Source organism: Corylus avellana, chromosome ca9, assembly GCF_901000735.1.
Source record: "Corylus avellana chromosome ca9, CavTom2PMs-1.0".
Classification (NCBI taxonomy): domain Eukaryota; kingdom Viridiplantae; phylum Streptophyta; class Magnoliopsida; order Fagales; family Betulaceae; genus Corylus; species Corylus avellana.
The window spans coordinates 21435220-21455586 of record NC_081549.1 but is presented as its reverse complement, the minus strand read 5'-3'; the positions used below and the strand labels follow the sequence as shown (position 1 = coordinate 21455586).

The following is a 20367-nucleotide window of genomic DNA, read 5'->3' as shown; positions in this document are numbered from 1 at the left end:
GGGTTAGAATTTACAATATTCAGGGCCTAATTGGCCAGGTTCTTGATCATGGATGAAGGCCAGGCAATCCCATACTGCTGAGCCTGTTCATTGGCTTGTTGGACAGCTATTGGCTATCTAATCTGGCTGCGCAAAAGTTTCCTGGTGTTCAGTGAAAACTGTGTACAAGACATTTTTCATGGCATTATAATTGTTATTACATCATTTAGCAACTTAAATTAAGAAATGGATAGTACAGGGCACAACATGGTGTCCTTATCGCTATGATTCTAATGTAGGGATGGAAGAATTAAAGTTGTTGGTGGAGATGGCATTGAAGGACTTCTTATATCCCCGAAGCAATTACCTTACAAAAACATAGAGGTATGTACCTGCTCTACTTCAGTTGATTTTAAAGTTTGCAAGTATTCAACTTTAATATGAAGAACCTGAAAATCAATATTGTGATTTTCCCCAGTTCACACACACAGTCTCTTTCTCATTTATACGGAGAGTTAGAAAAATGGCTAGAAAGTCTGAAGACACTTAGAATCAAAGACTTCTAGGAAGCCAAGAGACATATCCCTATGATGATACCGATACTCATACCATAATTTCTGGAGTGGATTTTTTGAATGATTCATTTAGAAACATGGAATATTAGTTTTGTGTGTGTTGGACAACAAGATAAAGCAATGCTGATTTTATTACTAATATATGCCATACATACTTGGACAATGAGATAAACTGTGTCGAATTTTATAATGCTGATATTTATAAAGTAGGCAATGTTAGTTTGTTGTGAACATTATCAACCCTTTTATCTTTATAAACTCATGGGAAATTTTCCATTCTTTCCTTTTTGTTTTTAGCAGCAGATTAATACTTAGTATCTTTTTGGCAGTTTCTCCAAAACCAGGGTTATTTAGTCAGCATTTCAAATGACAACGATATTCAGGTATTGAATCTTAATCAACTTTGCAGTACCTATTTTTCTTTATCAAAAATGACTTTAGCATTTGGCATTATTGAAGAACAACAAGAGAACTTGATTGAACATTTATATTGTGTGTCTCGTTAATATCCCTATCAATAGTCATCAACATCAACTGTCTCCTCATTAATCATTTAGCATTGGTGGTGGTGTTCATTGTTGGTTCTTATCCATATTTATTGTTTTCTGGTAACCATGTAGCAGAATAATGAAAATGTAGCAATTCAATGTAGGTGGGTAATACTTGCTAGTAGCCAGACAGTTGACTTAATCTTAGTTGGTCGTCAGGTGCTATGATTTTCAAATGTTAGGGAGGTGCTTGAACATTAAAATAGTGTTTATAGATCAATTGATTAATAGCTTGTTTATTTTTGGCAGGTTTGGAGTCTTGAGAGCAGGTGCATAGCTTCTTGTTTACACTGGGCATCCAATATAACTGCATTTTCTGTGATCAGTGGCTCCCACTTCATGTACGTTATGACAAAAATTTGAAATTGGTAACAGATCATCTTAATCAGCTCCTATTTTGCTTGAAATGGAACAAGGTATTTGGCAATAACTTCATGGCATGTTACTCTGTTACAACATGCAGGTATGTCGGTGATGAAGATGGTTTGATGTCTGTGTTGAAGTTTGAGGCCGAGGATGGAAAACTTTTCCAGTTGCCTTATCATATTTCTGCAAAATCTATAAGTGGTAAATTCTCCTTTTCTTTCTTTTTAATGGTGATAACTGATGCATACATGGTACTCATAATAGCAATGTGATGATGTGATAGTTGCTAGCACTTTTCTAACTAATTTATGTGGTCAAATATTGCTTTCCTTTCTACAAATTTTTCTTTAGATTCCTCAAATATGTAGATGGATGTGAATTCTGCAACATGATGTGCTGAATTTAGAGTAGACGAAGCATAAATTAATTCAAGTCAAAGTAAACCTAATCCCCCATTGCTGAGTTCAGCGATGTAATCCCTCTTTCCAATTACAATTAATTTAGGGTCAGATCTTCTGTTAACTCGCATCTTTTTCCCTTTTTTTTGGACCTCAACACTTCCAACCTAATAATCGACACATATTGGTTCTCCTTGCTGGTGCAGTCACTGGTCTTTGATGTACATGCCAAGCTCAATAGGTCATGAAATGGAATTTTAATGAGCATTTACATGTGTATTTTGGACAACCGTTTGCCAGTTTAAGGTACTATTACTTGTTACTGACACATGAGATCAATTAAGCATACATGTTTATATGATAACACATAAAATTACTGTTGTTTAGAGTCTCATATCTTATGCAACTTTACATCAATCATACATAAATCTACTGGCTGATTGAAACTGTTCATTTCTGTTGGCACGAACCTATTGCATTGAGTTTATTTCAATAGCTTCTTTTAGACATGTTAGTAACATACTTTTATGATTTTCTACATGTAACCAAGTTAAATCTAACTTTCAGAACTTCCATGATGCACTAATAAAATGATGGTTTCTTATATGATGTCTTAGTCTTTTAGATATAATTATATCTTACATATGTTAATTGAGTATTTGTGGTTCTAATTTGCTTCAATATTTATTTACTGAACCTGTTTAGTGCTATTTAACAGAAGCTGCTGGGTTTTCTTTTCCTAGCGACCAACCTATTGTTGGAGTCCTTCCTCAACCTTCTTCTTCTGGGAATAGGCAAGACACAAGCAGCTTCTAAAGCTTTCCACTTTATTTTCCAGCTTTTGAATTTGAAACAGGAATTGCTTCCCAACAATTATTTTTAAAATTGGCAATACGATAACCTATCCAGGAATATTGTATTTGTTAGATTAAGGAACTAAATTCATATTGGTTTAAACAATTGTAACCAGAGATTATGTCTAAGTCATGGATTAATCATGACTCTCCTTAAGCAATTCTAAAGTGTATCCAAAAAGATTAGAAAATCTATTTGTCTATTTGGACTTATGGCAAATTTTTTTTTTTTCAGATTGTTGATTGCATATCAGAATGGGATGATTATTCTTTGGGATGTTTCTAAAGGTCAAATTCTCTTTGTTGGAGGTGGTAACGATCTCCAATTGAAGGACGGAGTTGTTGATTCTTCTTCAAGTGAAGTTGATACTAATCTTCCAGATGATACATTGGAACATCATCTAGAAGAGAAAGAGATAAGCGCACTTTGTTGGGCATCTTCCAATGGGTCCATTCTGGCTGTGGGATACATCAATGGGGATATTTTGTTCTGGAACACATCATGTGCCGCATCTAGTAAAAGCCAACAAGTTATATCGTCATCCAACAATATTGTTAAGCTACAATTATCATCTGCAGAAAGGAGACTCCCTGTTATTGTCTTACAGTGGTGCAAAAACCAAAAATCCCGTAATGACTGTGATGGTCAGCTTTTTATCTATGGTGGTGATGAAATAGGATCTGAAGAAGTTTTGACGGTGTGTTATTCATCTATAGCTATTTAACATTCCCTTTAATTTCTTTTATTTGGATTGGGGTTGTATTATATAAATTTGATGTAGTTAGTGAAAAGCTTAAGCTCTTTTCAAAGATATTAATGTATTCAAAACTGCTGTGAGTTTTTCACACACAATTTTTTATATTTTCAAAGAATAGAAGATGTTAATTTAAAGAAAAATCCTTTCTTTGTTTTCCAAAAAGAAAAAAGGAAAGAAAACCTGGGATACCAAAGCTGGTTAAGATGATAGTATGATTGTAATTAAAAGCAATGCCAAGTGAAAAATTTCTGGTCTTTACTATGTTCAGCTTGACCAGTTTAAACTGTAAACTTGAAAATATAAAATCCTAGATGGTATTGCTGTCAGTTCAATCTGACAAGTACTATGTTGGTGGAATGGTGCTTCTTTAATGTGGATTTCTTTTAGCATGTGGAAAGCTGCTCTTTGAAAATCCTCTGTTACAGGTTGTAACTCTTGAATGGTCATCTGGGAAATTAAGATGTGTGGGTCGTGCAGATCTTACACTCACTGGCTCTTTTGCACACATGATTTTATTACCAAATGATGGACCGATAGGGGGTAACCACAAAGCTGATCTTTTTGTGTTGACAAACCCTGGGCTACTACATTTCTATGATGATGCTAGCCTATCTGCCTTAGTATCTCAGCATGAGAGAAGACCATCTGTCTCTGCCATGGAGTTTCCTGCAGTGATACCTTTATCTAAACCTTCCATGACTGTGGCAAAGCTATGTAAATTACCCACTGGGAGGAACTCATCAAAGGCCCTGTTAGAGGTATTTCATTCATTTTTCAATTTCTTTTTTTGATAAGTAAAAAGGAAATAAAGTAATAATTTTCTATTTCTAAAAAGCATATTTAGCAGGTTATCCTGTAAAGAGCAAGCGGGTCATATATGCACGTCTTATATTTTCCTGTTCATTTTGTATATTATTAACTTGTCTTCGTTCTATTCTCTTAGGTAGCCTCAGTTATGAAACCTCCCTCAACAGTGACCCCAGCAAGTGTTGCAAAATGGCCCTTGACAGGAGGTGTAGCCAGCCAGTTGTCTATTACAAAAGATAATGGGATTGAAAGAGTTTATTTAGCAGGTTATTCTGATGGGTCCATTCGGCTATGGGATGCCACATATCCAGTATTATCTTTTATCTGTCTTGTAGAAGGCGAGGTAAGAGTTCCATCAAACCTCTGGTTCTTCTGATGGGTCCATTCGGATATGGGATGCCGCAGATTTTTTTTTATACTGTCCCTATATGAAAGGAGGGCATATTTTTCATATCACTTTTCTCATTTGATTCGTAGGTACAAGGTATAAAAGTGGCTGGTTCAAGTGCTCCAGTAACAAAATTGGACTTCTGCTTCTTCACTTTAAGTTTGGCTGTTGGCAATGAATGCGGCCTGGTCAGAATTCTTTACTGAATTCTTCATTCGAGGCAGTCAAATGTTTCAATATATATTTTCTTACTGTATTGACTTGTATAGGTTCGTCTCTATGACCTCAAAGGCTGTTCAGATGGGACAAACCTCCAGTTTGTCACAGAAACCAACAATGAAGGTGATCTATGGATGCCAGTTATCCTTATCCTTAATGGGCACACCTCCAGTTCTCCAAACGAGTTGCATTATTATTCTCCCATCTAGATGGTGCAAGTTTTGGCTTGAGTTATGCCATTACTTATAAAAAATAAAAAAATAAAAAAAGGGAAAACTATTTGTATAAGAAGATTAAAATAGGACAGACTATGGGACTTTAATATTACAAATGGCTTATGATGAAAATAGATATGAAAACAACAAAGTTTTCTTGAAAATGATTATCTTGTTTAATGCTTACAGGAGAAAGATTGGTTGACCAAAAATTTGCTTGGTTGAGCTTCTAAATTAACTGTTTCAAGTTTGCAGGATATGATATGAAGTCATGATGTTGAAAATTAACGTATTTATAGATGATGCCCATTTTCTGAGTATGAACCTAGAAGAACACTTTACTAAATTTGAACAGAGAAAAAACGTTAAAGACAATTAAATAACATGTCTATGTGAATTTGATAGATAAATAAGAAAGTTATGCTGAACTGAGGAGCTTCTGCAAGCAAGAGTGGAGCTGTTTCCTGAACAGATCTATGAACTAAGACTTGGAATCTGTTACTTGCCATGCTTAATTCGCCAATCGGCTTATGAGTGATGATAAAGGGAATGCCGGGCGTGCCCATGCCTGGCTGATTTAATATTTAAAAATAATAAAATATAATATTTTATTATTTTAATTATAAAAAATTAAAAAAAAAAAAATTAAGCCAGGCGTGCATGACTGTTCGTGCACACCTGGCGTTCTCCCTATCATCACTCGTCGGCTTATAGACAGATAAAGACAAGTCAACTCTTTCTTAGTGACAATGGAATATTCTGCATTGTGCATTGTTTTATTTATTTACATGGCCCATTACTGCAAAAACATGTCATAGTTTTTGTATGTGGATATCTTTATCGCATTTATATTGAAAATACAATAATAGATTAGGTATTTTCTCAACTAAGATTGTTCAACTTGTTTCACAGTTCATATTTTGCCTCGTGGAAAAGGACCTCAATGTAGAGCAGTTTTCTCTCTACTTAATTCCCCAATACAAGCACTAAATTTTGCAGACTCTGGTGCTAAACTTTCTGTGGGATTTGAATGTGGTCGTGTAGGTGACATCATCTACTTGTTTTATTTCACATCTCTGTTTTGATGAGTTTGGTGATAAGCTCATAATCTCATCCTTCTTTATATAGAAGGTTCCCTGAATTTATTGCTTCTGTTTCAGGTTGCAGTGCTTGATACAAGTTCAGTATCAGTTTTGTTCTTGATAGAGGGTGTGTCGAGCTCTAGCTCTCCAATCATTTCAATGACTTGGAAAGAACTTACCCATACTGATAGCCTTGTCAAAAGCCCAAAGCACTCTGAAACAAAAATCTCAACAAACCCTGCAGGGGAAGTAATGTTTGTCTTAACCAAGGATGCAAAGATTAATGTGATTGATGTTAGTACCGGTAACATGGTCAGCACTCGCCCATGGCACTTGAAAAAGGAATCAGTTGCAATTTCAATGTATGTTATAGGCAAGTACTATTTTCTTCTAGAAACAATAAGAGATCTTTAAAGATTCATTTCATGTATTATAGAATTCTGAGATTTTTTTGAACTCCAGCGGTCAGTTTCTCTGTCTCTGAATCATCCAATGAAACACAGCCAGAGTCCCATGAGGATGCCGCTACCAAGAATGAACCTATGCCCTGTACTACAGTTGGCATAGATTCACATGAAGGTGAACAACACTCTTTGGAAACTGCGTGCTCTAAGGAAAGATTGTTGGATTCAGTTCTTTTGCTTTGTTGTGAGGATTCGTTGCACTTGTACTCTACAAAATCTGTGATTCAGGTGCCTCTTTTGTCTTATTTATTTTAACTTACAATTTTTATTAAACTTCTCTATGTTAAGCTAAGTTGATATGACCTTGTTAGGGAAATAATAAAGCCATTTGTAAAGTGAAACATGCAAAACGTTGCTGTTGGACAACAACTTTAAAGAAAGATGGAAAAGTTTGTGGACTGGTCTTGCTATTTCAGACAGGAGTGCTTGAAATAAGGTGAGTGCTGATTTTTATTCCCTTTTGTGCTTACATCAGAAGAATAATCAACAAAGTAGTACTTACAGATTATAGGATATCAGCTAATTTATAGGTGCATTATCACATTTTTTGCCAGACACTTCTCTCTTCCCCTTGTTAAGACAGCACGTCCTGCTAGCATCACTAATTGCCAAATAATTGATACTTGTGATAACTTTACTTTGGCAGATCTTTGACAGATTTAGAATTGGTGAAAGAAAGCTCTTTAATGTCAATTCTAAGGTGGAATTTTAAGGCAGACATGGACAAGTCAATGAGTTCTTCAGATAATGGGCAGATTGCACTGGTATTGTGTTCATGACTGGTTGGTCTGTTAATTCTACATATTTTAGCCAAACACATGTTTTTACTTATAATTCTTGTAGTCTGAAAGACTTTTAGTTTTGATGACTTATTCAATTTGTCTGATGTTGAGGAGCTTCTACAGGCAAGTGGGTGTGAATTGGCGTTCATATCTTTATTAGCTGGAGAAAATGATTTCAGGTATATTTGTGAAGCTAATGTTATAATGTATACATGAATTCAAGCATGAAGATCATTGTATAATTCTTAAATAAAAAAGATTAGATTTTACAATGGGCTATGCTGTGCTATTCTAGGATTCCGGAATCTTTACCTTGTTTTCATGATAAAGTTCTTGCGGCTGCTGCTGATGCTGCCCTTAGTTTCTCTATGAATCAGAAGAAAAAGCAGGTTCAAAGAAATAGTATCTGATATTGGAAGATTTTATTCTGAAGACTATTGATATTCCTCACATAGTTTTTTCTGTGTTGCTACAGGGTAACCAACCTGGAATTCTAGGTGGTATCATCAAAGGTCTTAAAGGGGGAAAAATGGTCCATGCGGAGGATTTTAGCATGTCTCCTAAATCCAATTTTACTCATTTAGAGGGCATATTTTTGAAGCCCCCATTCTCAGACCCATCTTCAGCTGTTACAGATAATCAGGAAGAAGAGGAGCTTAATATAGGTTCTGATCTGCACACCTATCTCTACACTCTTTTCCTTTTTGTTGTCTTCTTTTGAGTGGTTCTTTCTGTTGAATCTTTTTTTTTTTTGGCTGTACTTTTCTGTTGAATGTTTTCTCCACTTCATGCTTTTGGTATAGATGACATCGAAATAGATGAACCGCTGCCCATGGCCTCTACTTCATCTGATGATTCTAAAAATATAAAGAGAGGTAAATCTGTCTTGTTAATCTTTATCTCATGTATGTTTTAACTCATACAGATTGATGAATAAAATTGTTTTTCCCCTACAGAGAAGGGGACGGAGAGGGAAAAATTATTTCAAGGTGGGACTGATGATTCAAAACCCAGAATTAGAACACCCGAAGAAATTATAGCTACATATAGAAAAGCTGGGGTAATTTCATATGATGGTTTTAGTTTAACTAGCCTTCTTTTTCCATATTTTAACACCCGCTCACTGAATGGATTGTGTTATCTGATGTCAGGATGCTTCTTCAGTGGCTGCACATGCAAAAGACAAGCTCATGGAGAGGCAGGAAAAACTGGAGGTAGGTTATCCACTGGGTATTTCCATAAGAACTCATTTGGTATCTGGGTTGGATTATTGCTTTACACTTGATTCTTTTCCTAGGAAAAGAGAGGAGATCAGAACAATAGACCTATAAAAAAAAAGTTGGAGAAAAGAATGACAGTTCATGCCTCTATTACATTGTTCTAAAGATTGAACTTTAATGTTTAGTCATGGTCAAGTTAATGAAAATTTACCAATGGCCTTGTAGCCTACTAGTACTTCTTGTCCCTTTCAAGGAGCTCTGGGACTCATTCCACCATGGAAATGGGATTTTTGGAAATTATAGATTCTTCTATCGTTTGAAGAAAAAAACAAAAAACCAAAGTAAAAAGAAAGAAAGTAATGAACATCTTGATGTACTTCCATCTCAACTTGTCCTTGTAAGTTTTATACCTTCAAGCACTTCTTGATTGGCCCCTGAACTACCCTTTCTTGTTACTCCCATCAGAGAATCAGCAGGCGCACTGAAGAGCTGCAGAGTGGAGCTGAAGACTTTGCGTCATTGGCTAACGAGCTTGTCAAGGCCATGGAAGCTCGAAAATGGTGGCATATATGAGAAGAAGTCTTGCCTAATTTGCATGTGCTTTAACATTATGCCATTCCGAGAATTCCAGTGATTTTTCTCATAGACCTAAGACCAGCAATCGGACTACAGTTAAGTACATCTTCTGTAGCTTGTAATCCAGCCGACAAGCAAGAGGCCATGCTCTTATAGTGCATCTGAGTTTCCATAGCCCTTCATGTAAGTTATGTAACTATGGCATAAATGTCTCTTCCGGACATTGTAAATCATGACAGGTTTTATTAATTTATTCGTGGTACAAGGCCGAAAAGAGGCAATTGATAAAAGAGAAGCAATATTTTTATTCCACCATTATCTCATATTGCTGATGTGACAGACTGATAGTGTCAATCAACTCTTAGATTTAAATGATTTCATAATGCACAAGCATCCAACTTGGCATCCTTCATTTTGCACAAGTGCACGGTGGCTTAGCGAGTTTGATATGTATGAATGTGATTATCACTAACAATTTAACCAAATTGCACGGTTTCAACTCTTCAGTGAAGAATTAATCAAACTGTCTTTATATTTTAGGAAGACAAGAGTTGATAGAGACAAGAACAGTGAACTAAGAGACTACTTAAGAAACTTTTCAAGATTTTGAAGAGGAAGCCTAGTCAATCTGGGTTCAAAATTCGGCATCCCAAAAAATTGAAAATAAATAAATTCCCATTTCCAGTTGGAGCATCCTACTTGGCAAGAAATTTAGATAAAGGAAAAAAATAAATAGTTTTTAGGTTTTACTGTGATTTATTTCTTAAGTTTCTAATTTTGATAATGATAATTAATTTAACCACAGTTTCAAATAAATTGTTCTTTCAACTTGTTGTCCAATGAATTGATAGTGTGCCATGTCAAATCAGTTGTCAAAATTTAGAGAAACCTATCAATTTGTCATCCAATTAATTGACGGTGTCATGTCAAATCAATTGTCAAAATTTAGAGGAACCTTATTTGGTACTACACATCATCAATCAATTGGACGATAGATTGATAAAAAAAACTTATTTGAAATTAGAACAAAATCTAAAGACCCTTTTTTTTTTTTCTTTTTTCTTTTTCTTTTTTCTCTTTTTTTTTTTGGTGATTACAAAATTTGACCTAATTGTTGAAATTCGAAACCCAGATACTGAATTAATTTTGACTACTGATTTGATTTTTCTGCCCCAATTCTGCTGCCATAATAAGGGTGTTAATGTATGCCAAGGTAAAAAAAAAAACTGCCTTACTGAAAGTAGCATACTACTCCAAACCAAATGCCAACAAGCACTATTCTATCTATTTATTAAGAGACCTGAAAGTCATATGTTAATTGCCTTGCCTTGATGATGAAAGGAAGCAGTTTTTACAACTAGGAAAAGAAAACACAATAATTAATAATTATCTATTTTTTATTGGTGTCCCAACTAGTCACTACTACATAAATGAGAAATATTAGAGGTTGGTAATTCACTGTGAAAACAAACTTCAGCCTCCACAGAGCACTAGGACCAGAAACCTCCTCCAATACCATCCACAACCCTCAAATTAGCGAGTCTTCGGCCAACAAGATCCCTCAGCTCAATTTCGCTAGGGAATCTTTGCTCCTTCAGCTTAGAGAAAACCTACGAAGTCCAAAGAGAAAAAATTATGAGAAGCATAGAAATTTTTAAATTAATAAAAAGACTTTTTAAGAATTTCCCATGCTAAGGGCCGTTTTGATACATTTTGAAGCCAAAGGAGACAAATATAAGTATAATTTTTTTTTTTTAATTTTAATTTCAATATGAATTAAATACTAGTAAAGTGCATTGACTAACCTCTTTATCATAATTAGGGCCTTAAAAAGTTTTTTTTTTTTAATAATATAAAACTTAATTATACTATTACTATTTGAGGCCTTATTCGATTGGGGGCTTTAGGCGGCTGCCTAATTCGCCTAGGCAATGAGCCGGCCCTGCCCATACCAAGATCAGAAATTCAGGTTACAACTAAAACAGGATTAACACAAGAACTTTTACTTGACTAAAAAGACAGCATGAGCTATTTATTGTAAGCAGATAGCATTTTACCAGTTCACCATTGCAATATACTTCAAAAGCACCAGAACTCTGCAGGAATGATTGGAAAAAGTTCCCTAAAAGCCAAGTGCTTGCAATACTTCCAAATCTATTTGCTCGCAAGGAGTAGTACCAAGGGGGTGGCACCATATATCCCAATCTTGGAAAAATCTGTTCACCTGCCACTATTATCCCAATAATTCCAAATTGAGCCACTGGTACCACTTTGCTCAGTAGGCGTTTTGGAAGTGCAGGTGGGTAGTTTCCCAGAATAACATCAATCCCAGGAAATGCCGTCTCCAGCATGTTTTTCATTGTTGCTGCATTTCCTCTGGCCCAAGCAACAATTTACACATGAATATAGATAGAAAAAAAGAAGACGGGTAAAATTAAGAGATAACACCAATTATCTTTCAAAGTAAATATTGTGAAAATCTCATGCATTTTGGACACATGTCAGTTTAATTTTCTCTAACTCAGTTTAAAGAAAACTTTGTCCAATTCAAAAATGAAACTAAATATGGATTGATGCAATTTGAAAGTTTCTGAAAACAACACAAAATTAATGATATTAATGGATAACTTGCCCCGGTGACTATCACCAGCTACGATGGAGCTGACATCATCTGTTCACATTTTTACCATTCCCACAAGCAATTGTTTGAACAATATGATATTTAAACTCAAAACAATATGAAAAAAGATAGAAACTATCCGGATGGCGACCAAGTTATATTCGTGATTAAGGTTATATTCATGATTAAGATTGTCAATATGAGGACCGTGGACAAGACCAATTTCTTTAGGGTTGAATTGTCGGTGCCAAATGAGCGTGTTCGACTTTCAGAGAAAGAATTAGACATGAACAACTGGTGTACGTTAACTCCCATATTTCAGAAAAATTTTCCACAAAGAAAGATCACCCAATACGAAAGATTCTACTAAATTTCATTGACCAAGGAATTCTAAGATTAAACTAACTGGGAATAGGATCAAAATGCAAATCTATGAACAGTAACAGCAAGTTCCACAGTATATATTCCACTTTTTAAAATTGACTTTTGACAATCCATGAGACACGCATGTAGGAATACAAAATTCAAAATATCATATTATATACCCATTTGTTTCAGCAATGGGTCCAATTATTTTTCTTTTCCTTCACTTTCCTTTTCAAAATCGATGACTTTGATTAAAAATCACGATGATAATGTAACCCATAAAAGAGAATTTGCAAAAACCTGTAAGAACAGGACGTGCAGAAATTGATGTTGACGGTGCTGCCGAGGCCAATTCCTCCAGTGCCGCTCTGTTTCTGCGTTTCACCAATACAGCGTTAGATACAAGCAAACAAAAAGTAACCCACATAAAATTAATCAAAAGGGTTAACATCGGGGAAGGGAGGGCATTGGGAGACCTGTGTGGGGAAATCAAGGGGTTGTTGCTGGAGAAGAGGTTGCGGTTTGGGCACCTGATGAGATTGATGGTGATGATGGTGTTGGTGGGTGGGTTTGGGAGGTGGCGGCGTGAAGAGATTTACAATGTCCGAGCACAACAGGAATATTGGTAGCCCTAACAGAAGTAACTGAGCTCGATCCATTGGGAATTCCACGCCCGCAAACACACAACACAGAGAGGGAGAGAGAGAGAGAGAGATAGAAAGATGACAGATAACGAAAATTCTAGGTGAAGTGAAGGGTATAAATGTCTTATTGGAGACGTGATTGCCAGGAAGTCGGGAACTAATTGACTGCTTCAATATTGTTTTATCTTCAAACGGCGATTTGATTACTGACGTTTAGCCAATGTCCTCCAAACAAATTTCGACTATTTTTTTTATACGTCTTTGTACAATAATAAATCTAGCTTCAAATTAAAATCATAAAAATAATTTGACCACCCCACCCCAAAATATATATATTTTTTCTTTTTTCTTTTATTTGAGGATAAATTTATAATTTTGTATAAGAACTTTGTCAAAAAAATGACCAAAATTTGTGTTAAAATAATTTGTTATAATAACACACCACAAGGATTTATAACTTTATTTTAAAATCACAAATTGATTTATTACAAGCTTAAACCGAAAAGCATCAATTTAATGATATTTTCAAAAAATAAAATAAAAAATGGTTTAACCCATTAAGAATAACTTATATAGGGAGGTTGCGCAAAATGTGAGTTTTGTGCAACCAATCAGAAGATGACACCTAAGCCAAATTTACCAAATTTAAGTTTTTAAAAAGAAGCTCAACTACACATCATATCATATATGAAATAAAAAATTATTTTTTTAAAAAAAATTTGAAGGGGTGACTAGCTGGCCACCCGTCCCCCACTTGGGGTGGCCGGTAGCCACCCCTAGGCCATGAAAGTGGCCCCGCAGCCACCCCCAGGCTATGAGAGTGGCCGCGCGGCCACCCCTAGGCCTAGGGGTGGCGGCCAGTCATCCCAATTCCCAAGTGGGGGAGGGGTGGCCAGCCAACCATCCCTTCAATTTTTTTTTAAAAAAAATATTTAATTTTTTATTTTATCTAGAGTATAATTTGGTGTGGTTTAATTTTTATTTTAAATATAAGTCTAATGAAATTAGTTGATGTATCATCTTCTTATTAGTAGCACAAAATATGACTTTTGTGCAACAGGTGCACCCAAGTCGTTCTCACAGTATGTACATGAGCTAATGTGAGATGTTAAGTTTGCGTGTGTATTGAATTTGGGTATCTTATTGGGGAGCTTACTACTCTTAATTTTTTGTTTTATGTAGCCATTTTCCATATTTGATTATATATATATATATATATATATATATATATATATATATAATCAAATATGAAAATGGCTACATAAAACAAAATATATATATATTTGTGTGTGTGTTTATATTTTTAAATTAAGTGATGTCTTTATATTTTATATTAAATTATTTATTGAAAATCCTCAATTAAGACAAAGATATGCGATAAAAAAGTACTGCTACAGACTTATCTCTATCGGAATTTGTGATAATTTATTATTAAATTTTAATCTAATAATAATTTTAAAAATTACATCAATTTTAAAAAGGCATAGGAATAATATAAGTTTTATTTTTAGCATTACTTCTCCTATTCTACCTCTAAACTATTATAGGGCTGATCTCAACCCTTAAATTAGTCTTTATAAAAAAAGAATAAATTTATTTATAATATAAATAGATGAATATTTAAATTTAATCGCTATAAAACCAGAGGCTGCTGGAAGGCCGCATGCCACAATTATATAGTATTTGGGTTGTCGTTGTGCAGGTAGCTCTATCCAATCTCAAATAGCCGCCATCCCTCTTCGTATTCTCTTGCCTCTTGGTCACAGTCGGCTGCTTAGCATGGGAATGATGTCATTTGCGTGTCCAATTTTGATTCAAAGCCAAAGAGTCTTCGAGGCAAAGTATAGTCCAAATGTATGAACATAACACAGCATGGCAAGTCATTGTAGTAGCTAGACCCTAGACTTCTCTACCTCTACGCTTGACCATTCTTAACCAAGATAAGTGCCGTACACCCAATTCCTCAACGACTCTCCTCCATTCAATACAGAGCTCCCATTCACCATAATAATAAATAGGTCTTTCTCATTTTAATTTTAAATAATATTAAAGAATTTAATCTAAACTATAAAATAATTCGTCTTCATTTCAAAACCAAATTATTCCGGCCAACCAAACAATAGTAGGACAAGGACCAGAGGGGTGGACACGTGTCTCTTTCACACGGGTTGGGGTTCTTTCATACGGCTAGATTTTGGCTTCTTTCTTTTTTTCCCTTGAATTATGTGTGAAAGAGACTTATTTATTATCGTATGAAATGCTAAAGTGAAATGTGAAAAAAAAAAAAAATCAATAATATAGTTAGAGTGTGAAAAGAAACCTAATTTAAATAAATTGTTATTATTTTCAAGGGATAGTTTAATTAGATAAAGACAACGTCTTATAAAACAAAAATTATTAGTTCGAATCTTTCCGACTGTACATAATATTATAGTTGAACTTGAATCAAATTGGCTCAACTCAAGAATCCCGGTCTCAAATAAATTTTGAAAAACGTGTAGAAAATGACATACGCATGGGCAGCGTCCACTGCTCCGTCCAAAGAGGTGAATAAAAATGAAAGTTATCACGTGTGGCACGTGGTTGACATCTAAAGTCTTTTAAATTTATTTATCCCGGACCGGACCACACCTTTGAATCATGTGGCTTACTGCTCACTCAACCGACCAATCGACGTCGTCGAATGTAGGTCAGAGCTGTACAAGGAAGAAGTGGAGCGAGAACCACACACAAAAAGTGAAACGCGGCCTTCAACTACCAATGTTGTATATATAAATCTACCGCACCAAGCTCTTCCCCACCTCCACTTTCTAGGGTTGAAAGTTGAAAGTTGAAAGATCCCTTAAACCCAATTACCTTCTCTTTTGTTTGAGATATTGCAGAAACAAATTCGCTAAGAGACACCGAGAAAGAGAGAAAATTTTGAGGTCGTTATTGAAAGGCGAGTGCAGACCTAAGGCAGAAAAAAAAGAAAGATCTATATTTTATTTGCGTTGCCCTTAGATATTCTTGCTTTTTTAAAAGTTCCTTCCTTGCCCCTTTCCCCCACCAACTTTGTTTCTTTCTCTCTCTCTAACGTGAGAGAGACCTAAAGCAGAAACCCCGGTGTTAGCTCCATCTGGGTCACCAATGGCGAGCTGGGTCTTATCAGAATGTGGCCTGAGGCCTCTTCCTCAAGTTTTTCCTAGACCCAGAGCTGGTCCCATCTCATACAAGACCTCAAAGATTAGATTTTTGCACTCAAATGAAACGGGGATGGATCTCAAATTGCATTCGAAAAGAATTTCAAGTGGGTGTTTGAGAGAGAGAAACTGGGGGCTAAAAGTAAGTGCTCCATTGAGGGTTGCTTCTGTCGAAGGAGAGGAGGAGCGGGGAGAGAGAATCAATGGCGTTAATGGGTTCAAAGAAGAAAAAGAAGAACCGGGGTTCGACCCAGGGGCGCCGCCGCCGTTCAATTTGGCTGACATTCGTGCCGCTATTCCAAAGCATTGTTGGGTGAAGGACCCGTGGAGGTCCATGAGCTACGTGGCGAGGGATGTTGCGGTGGTTTTTGGGTTGGCTGCAGCCGCGGTTTATCTCAACAAGTGGTTCGTTTGGCCTCTGTATTGGGCTGCTCAGGGTACCATGTTCTGGGCTCTCTTTGTTCTTGGCCATGATTGGTAATCAACAATTACACTTTTTTTGTTCATTTTTTGGATTTTGGTGCTTGATTCGGGTGCCAATTTGTATGTTAAGATGTAATTGGTGTTCAATTTTGATTCTGCAGTGGCCATGGGAGCTTTTCAAATAATCATAAGTTAAACAGTGTGGTGGGGCATCTTCTGCATTCTTCAATCCTTGTACCCTATCACGGATGGTATGCTTCTGATACTTTTCTCTTTTGTTCTTCTATGGATGATATAGTCCAACGCATTTTAACTTTTAATCTTTGTTTCACTTTTTTTTGGTTTCTGCATTATTCTAGCCTGAGCTTTGGAGCTGTTTATTGTCTAATGCATCATCTTTTTTCATTTTTTTAGGAGAATTAGCCATAGGACACATCATCAAAACCATGGGCATGTTGAGAATGATGAATCATGGCACCCGGTTAGTAAATTTCCTGTATCTATGGTTTCTCTATTTGGTTTTTTTTTTTATTTAGTTTTTTTTTTAAAATTTTTTTTCCTAAAGATATTTTCTTCATTTTGCAAAGCTGAAGTTTCGTGTTATTCTTGCAGTTGTCTGAAAGAATTTACAAGAATTTGGACAACCTTACAAAGGCTTTTAGATTTACAGCGCCTTTTCCACTGTTTGCTTACCCTTTCTACCTGGTAAGTGGGTGGCATCTTGGTTGATCAGTCTCCACAGGGTCTAAAACATTACTTGCTGATTGCTGATAATTTTTTTTATTGCAGTGGGGAAGAAGTCCTGGGAAGACTGGTTCCCATTATGACCCAAACAGCGATTTGTTTGTCCCCAATGAGAGGAAAGATGTGATCACTTCCACCGTATGTTGGACAGCAATGGCTGCTCTGCTTGTGGGGTTATCCTTTGTAATGGGCCCAGTTCAATTGCTTAAACTCTATGCCGTTCCATATTGGGTAAATCCAGTTTCTTTAATTTAATATAGGCCTATGCTGTGGAAATAGAATAAGTTTCTCTTCTCCAATCTTAGATTGTTATAACTTTACTTTGCTTCATTTTAGGTTTTTGTTATGTGGTTGGACTTGGTCACTTACCTGCATCACCATGGCCATGAAGACAAATTACCATGGTATCGTGGAAAGGTATGGTTCTTTTGTGTCCTTTTGTTTTCTTCCCATGTTCAAATATAGAATTCTAAAAGATAGCGATGTGCCTGGAGTTGTTGCAAGGTCGATGTTAGTCCACATAGATATTTGTTTTCTTGTAAGACATTACAACAAAGAAAAAGAGATCCAAGGATAGTAGTTTTTGTTTGGTTTCAAGTTTGTGGCATGCTTTTTTTTCTTTCTTTTGAAAGTGTTAAAAGTTTCCTCCGTTATGTTGGATCAGGAATGGAGTTATCTGAGGGGAGGGCTTACAACGATTGATCGCGACTACGGATTGATTAACAATATTCACCATGATATTGGAACTCATGTCATTCACCATCTTTTTCCTCAAATACCACACTACCACTTAATTGAAGCGGTAAGTATCTCATTCACGTGATAAAGATGAAAGTAGTGTTAGCCGTGTTTTGTATTTGAAGCTGTTTGTTAATGCTTTTGTTAAAAAGCAAAAATTGAACCCAAAAAACGTTATCAAACGAATCCCCGACACTTAGCAGAATTTTGTTGTTGTTCTTGTTGCAGACTGAGGCAGCCAGGCCAGTTTTTGGGGAATATTACAGGGAGCCAAAGAAATTGGGGCCTCTGCCTTTTCACCTGATTGGAAGCTTGATAAGAAGCTTAAAACAGGATCACTATGTGAGTGACTCTGGGGATGTTGTATACTACCAAACTGACCCTAAGATTAGTGGCTCATCTAAGTTGAAGTAAAGTTTCAACTGCATTTTTTCATCACAACATAGAAAGGTTCTCAAGCTATTTTAGCAAGGGAGAACTAATTACTGACAAATATGATTGTAGCTGCTTCTTCTACCACATAAGCCAAGTATATGCATCTGGCAATGTCGACAATAGTGCTGTAATAGGGAAGGGAAGATGTGTATTGATTTTTCTTGGAGAGAAAATATTCTCGTCGGCAGATTTATAATGTACTATTTAAATTTTACGAAGTGATAAAATTATGGGTAAAAATTAAAGAAAATTAATTTCTTTCAAAATGTTTGTAATGGGTTAAATAAATGATTCTATTTGAGATTCTGAGTCATACGTTTGTTAGCGTCTGAGAAATGAGAAATGGATGTGATAAATGAGTGAAAAATAACATTATTCTTGTTCATAAGTATGCAATATGGGTATTTCATATATGCAACGAGTATTTAATGTAAGAAGGCACTTTTTCTTCTTTTTTTTTGACATGTCCGCACAAGAGGGGGAAGGGGATTCGAACTAGTGACCTCTACTTCATTAAGTGTAGTCCCAGCCGATTAAATACTTATAGCTCAATGCACCCAATTTAAATTTTCCTTTAGTTTATTTTTTTTTAGGGTTAGCCCCGCATGCAACGATGGAGGGAGGGGGTACTGGCAATAGGCCATGCCCCCCCTCAATTACTAAGAACAAAAAAATTTTTAGGGAAAAAAAAATATTTTTAAGGCCATGGCCTCCCCCAATTACTAAGAACAAAAAAAATTTAAGGGAAAAATATATATTTTTAAGCTAAAAAAAAAAAAATTATAAGGCACTTGTCCGTAGCAGCAAATTATATTTTGCCCCTACCCTCTACCTATAATAATTTATAGCTCTGTCCCACATGAGAAACCAATTCAAGGACACATCGTTTCAATCTCTTTAGTTGGACCATCAATTTTTCACGTTTTTATTTTTTTTCAAATTTTTTTTTTGTAAGTAATTTTTCACGTTTTCATTCACGAGGAAATGGGATCATCCTCCTCTCTTTTTTATTTTTTATTTTTACTTTTTAAATGTCCATACAGGAGAGGGAGGATTCGAACTAGTGACATCCACTTCATTTAACGTAATTCACAGCCGATTGAGTTACCTCTTAGGAACGGCATCATTCTTTTTAATTATTAAGGATGAACTTCCGAAAATGGAATAGGGATCTAGCTAAGCGAAAAACAAAAGTTAAAATTGGAATAAAATTGTCCTCATTTTTAAAAATTTAAATAATTTGTTGTCAAACAGGTCCGACAATGGTTGTCATTTTCATCTGAAATGAAGATGAATCTAACTCCCAACAATTGCTGTCATTTTCATTGAAAATTGAGAGTATCTTAATTTTCGAAGATTGTTGTTATTTTCAACTGAAATTAAAAGAATCCTAATTTCCAAGATGGCCGTCATTTTCTCTGACAAAGAGATTGTTCATTTTAATCCTTGGTGCAATTAGGAAATAAGAAACATATGGTCGAAGTATTGCCACCACAATCTGTCGCTTGGGAGATGGTCCTCTACGACAAGTTGCATCAATGCCGAAGAAATTGACACCATCCTCGTCGTATCCTTCAATTCAGAGACTATCAACTTAAAGTTGTCTCAAATAATTTGCAAGTGTCGATGAGAATAGTTACTAATAATTTTTGTTGTGTATTTTGCGTTGTTTTGTAGTGAAATACTAATTACACTTTTTTTTTTTGTTTTTGGAAATCCATGTATAAATAGTCTTTGGTTTATGTCTAGATGTTTGATGATGCAGTTAATTGTACCGTCAAATTTATTTAATAGATATTGTATAACAAAAGGAGACAGTTGAAAACTTGTCAGAACTTGTCGGTGAAAAACTCTTCGATGTTTAAGTAAGAAAGAAAATTGTATAACGCTCAAAAGAATAGTTAAGGTTTTATCAAATTGAGTATATGAGTATGGGTGTACCTGAAACGGTGATATGACCTTTCGAGTGTTCACTAGTGCGTTT

The 20367-nt window shown here is 35.5% G+C and overlaps 3 protein-coding genes across 3 annotated transcripts in view; 2 read left to right on the top strand and 1 right to left on the bottom strand.

Moving 5' to 3' along the window:
• The window catches only part of LOC132162481 (uncharacterized), a 10272-nt gene extending 729 nt beyond the window's left edge, over positions 1 to 9543 (top strand). The window contains exons 2-23 of the mRNA XM_059572719.1: positions 279 to 363; positions 884 to 937; positions 1352 to 1443; positions 1566 to 1669; positions 2585 to 2660; positions 2956 to 3418; positions 3904 to 4236; positions 4422 to 4628; positions 4763 to 4861; positions 4943 to 5015; positions 6020 to 6147; positions 6268 to 6562; positions 6652 to 6881; positions 6965 to 7089; positions 7300 to 7417; positions 7559 to 7614; positions 7731 to 7824; positions 7911 to 8100; positions 8239 to 8310; positions 8392 to 8495; positions 8587 to 8649; positions 9121 to 9543. Of these exons, the coding sequence (XP_059428702.1) occupies positions 279 to 363; positions 884 to 937; positions 1352 to 1443; positions 1566 to 1669; positions 2585 to 2660; positions 2956 to 3418; positions 3904 to 4236; positions 4422 to 4628; positions 4763 to 4861; positions 4943 to 5015; positions 6020 to 6147; positions 6268 to 6562; positions 6652 to 6881; positions 6965 to 7089; positions 7300 to 7417; positions 7559 to 7614; positions 7731 to 7824; positions 7911 to 8100; positions 8239 to 8310; positions 8392 to 8495; positions 8587 to 8649; positions 9121 to 9228 (3169 nt within the window). The 3' untranslated portion in view covers positions 9229 to 9543. The remainder of the gene's footprint in view (positions 1 to 278; positions 364 to 883; positions 938 to 1351; positions 1444 to 1565; positions 1670 to 2584; positions 2661 to 2955; positions 3419 to 3903; positions 4237 to 4421; positions 4629 to 4762; positions 4862 to 4942; positions 5016 to 6019; positions 6148 to 6267; positions 6563 to 6651; positions 6882 to 6964; positions 7090 to 7299; positions 7418 to 7558; positions 7615 to 7730; positions 7825 to 7910; positions 8101 to 8238; positions 8311 to 8391; positions 8496 to 8586; positions 8650 to 9120) is intronic.
• A 951-nt stretch (positions 9544 to 10494) lies between these two features.
• Positions 10495 to 12957, bottom strand: LOC132192026 (selT-like protein). Its single transcript, XM_059607207.1, has 4 exons — positions 12694 to 12957; positions 12518 to 12591; positions 11289 to 11607; positions 10495 to 10841 (listed from the first exon to the last, which is right to left on the bottom strand). Exons 1-4 carry the CDS (start codon positions 12874 to 12876, stop codon positions 10722 to 10724), a joined length of 696 nt encoding a protein of 231 aa, XP_059463190.1. The 5' UTR covers positions 12877 to 12957; the 3' UTR covers positions 10495 to 10721.
• Positions 12958 to 15643: 2686 nt separating this feature from the next.
• Positions 15644 to 18692, top strand: LOC132161849 (omega-3 fatty acid desaturase, chloroplastic-like). The gene is made up of 8 exons (XM_059572052.1): positions 15644 to 16520; positions 16628 to 16717; positions 16881 to 16947; positions 17079 to 17171; positions 17256 to 17441; positions 17547 to 17627; positions 17875 to 18012; positions 18177 to 18692. The coding sequence occupies exons 1-8, from the start codon at positions 15991 to 15993 to the stop codon at positions 18360 to 18362; spliced, it is 1371 nt and encodes a 456-aa protein (XP_059428035.1). The 5' UTR covers positions 15644 to 15990; the 3' UTR covers positions 18363 to 18692.
• The last annotated feature ends 1675 nt before the right edge of the window (positions 18693 to 20367 follow it).

Coding starts and splice junctions, on each gene's coding strand:
- LOC132161849 (XM_059572052.1), top strand. CDS start 15,991: ATGGCGAGCTGGGTCTTATCAGAATGTGGCCTGAGGCCTCTTCCTCAA. Junction 16,718..16,880: donor CTTGTACCCTATCACGGATG/GTATGCTTCTGA, acceptor TCATTTTTTTAG/GAGAATTAGCCATAGGACAC. Junction 16,948..17,078: donor ATGATGAATCATGGCACCCG/GTTAGTAAATTT, acceptor TTATTCTTGCAG/TTGTCTGAAAGAATTTACAA.
- LOC132192026 (XM_059607207.1), bottom strand. CDS start 12,876: ATGGATCGAGCTCAGTTACTTCTGTTAGGGCTACCAATATTCCTGTTG. Junction 11,608..12,517: donor TGCACGTCCTGTTCTTACAG/GTTTTTGCAAAT, acceptor TGCTTGGGCCAG/AGGAAATGCAGCAACAATGA. Junction 10,842..11,288: donor TATATTGCAATGGTGAACTG/GTAAAATGCTAT, acceptor TGGACTTCGTAG/GTTTTCTCTAAGCTGAAGGA.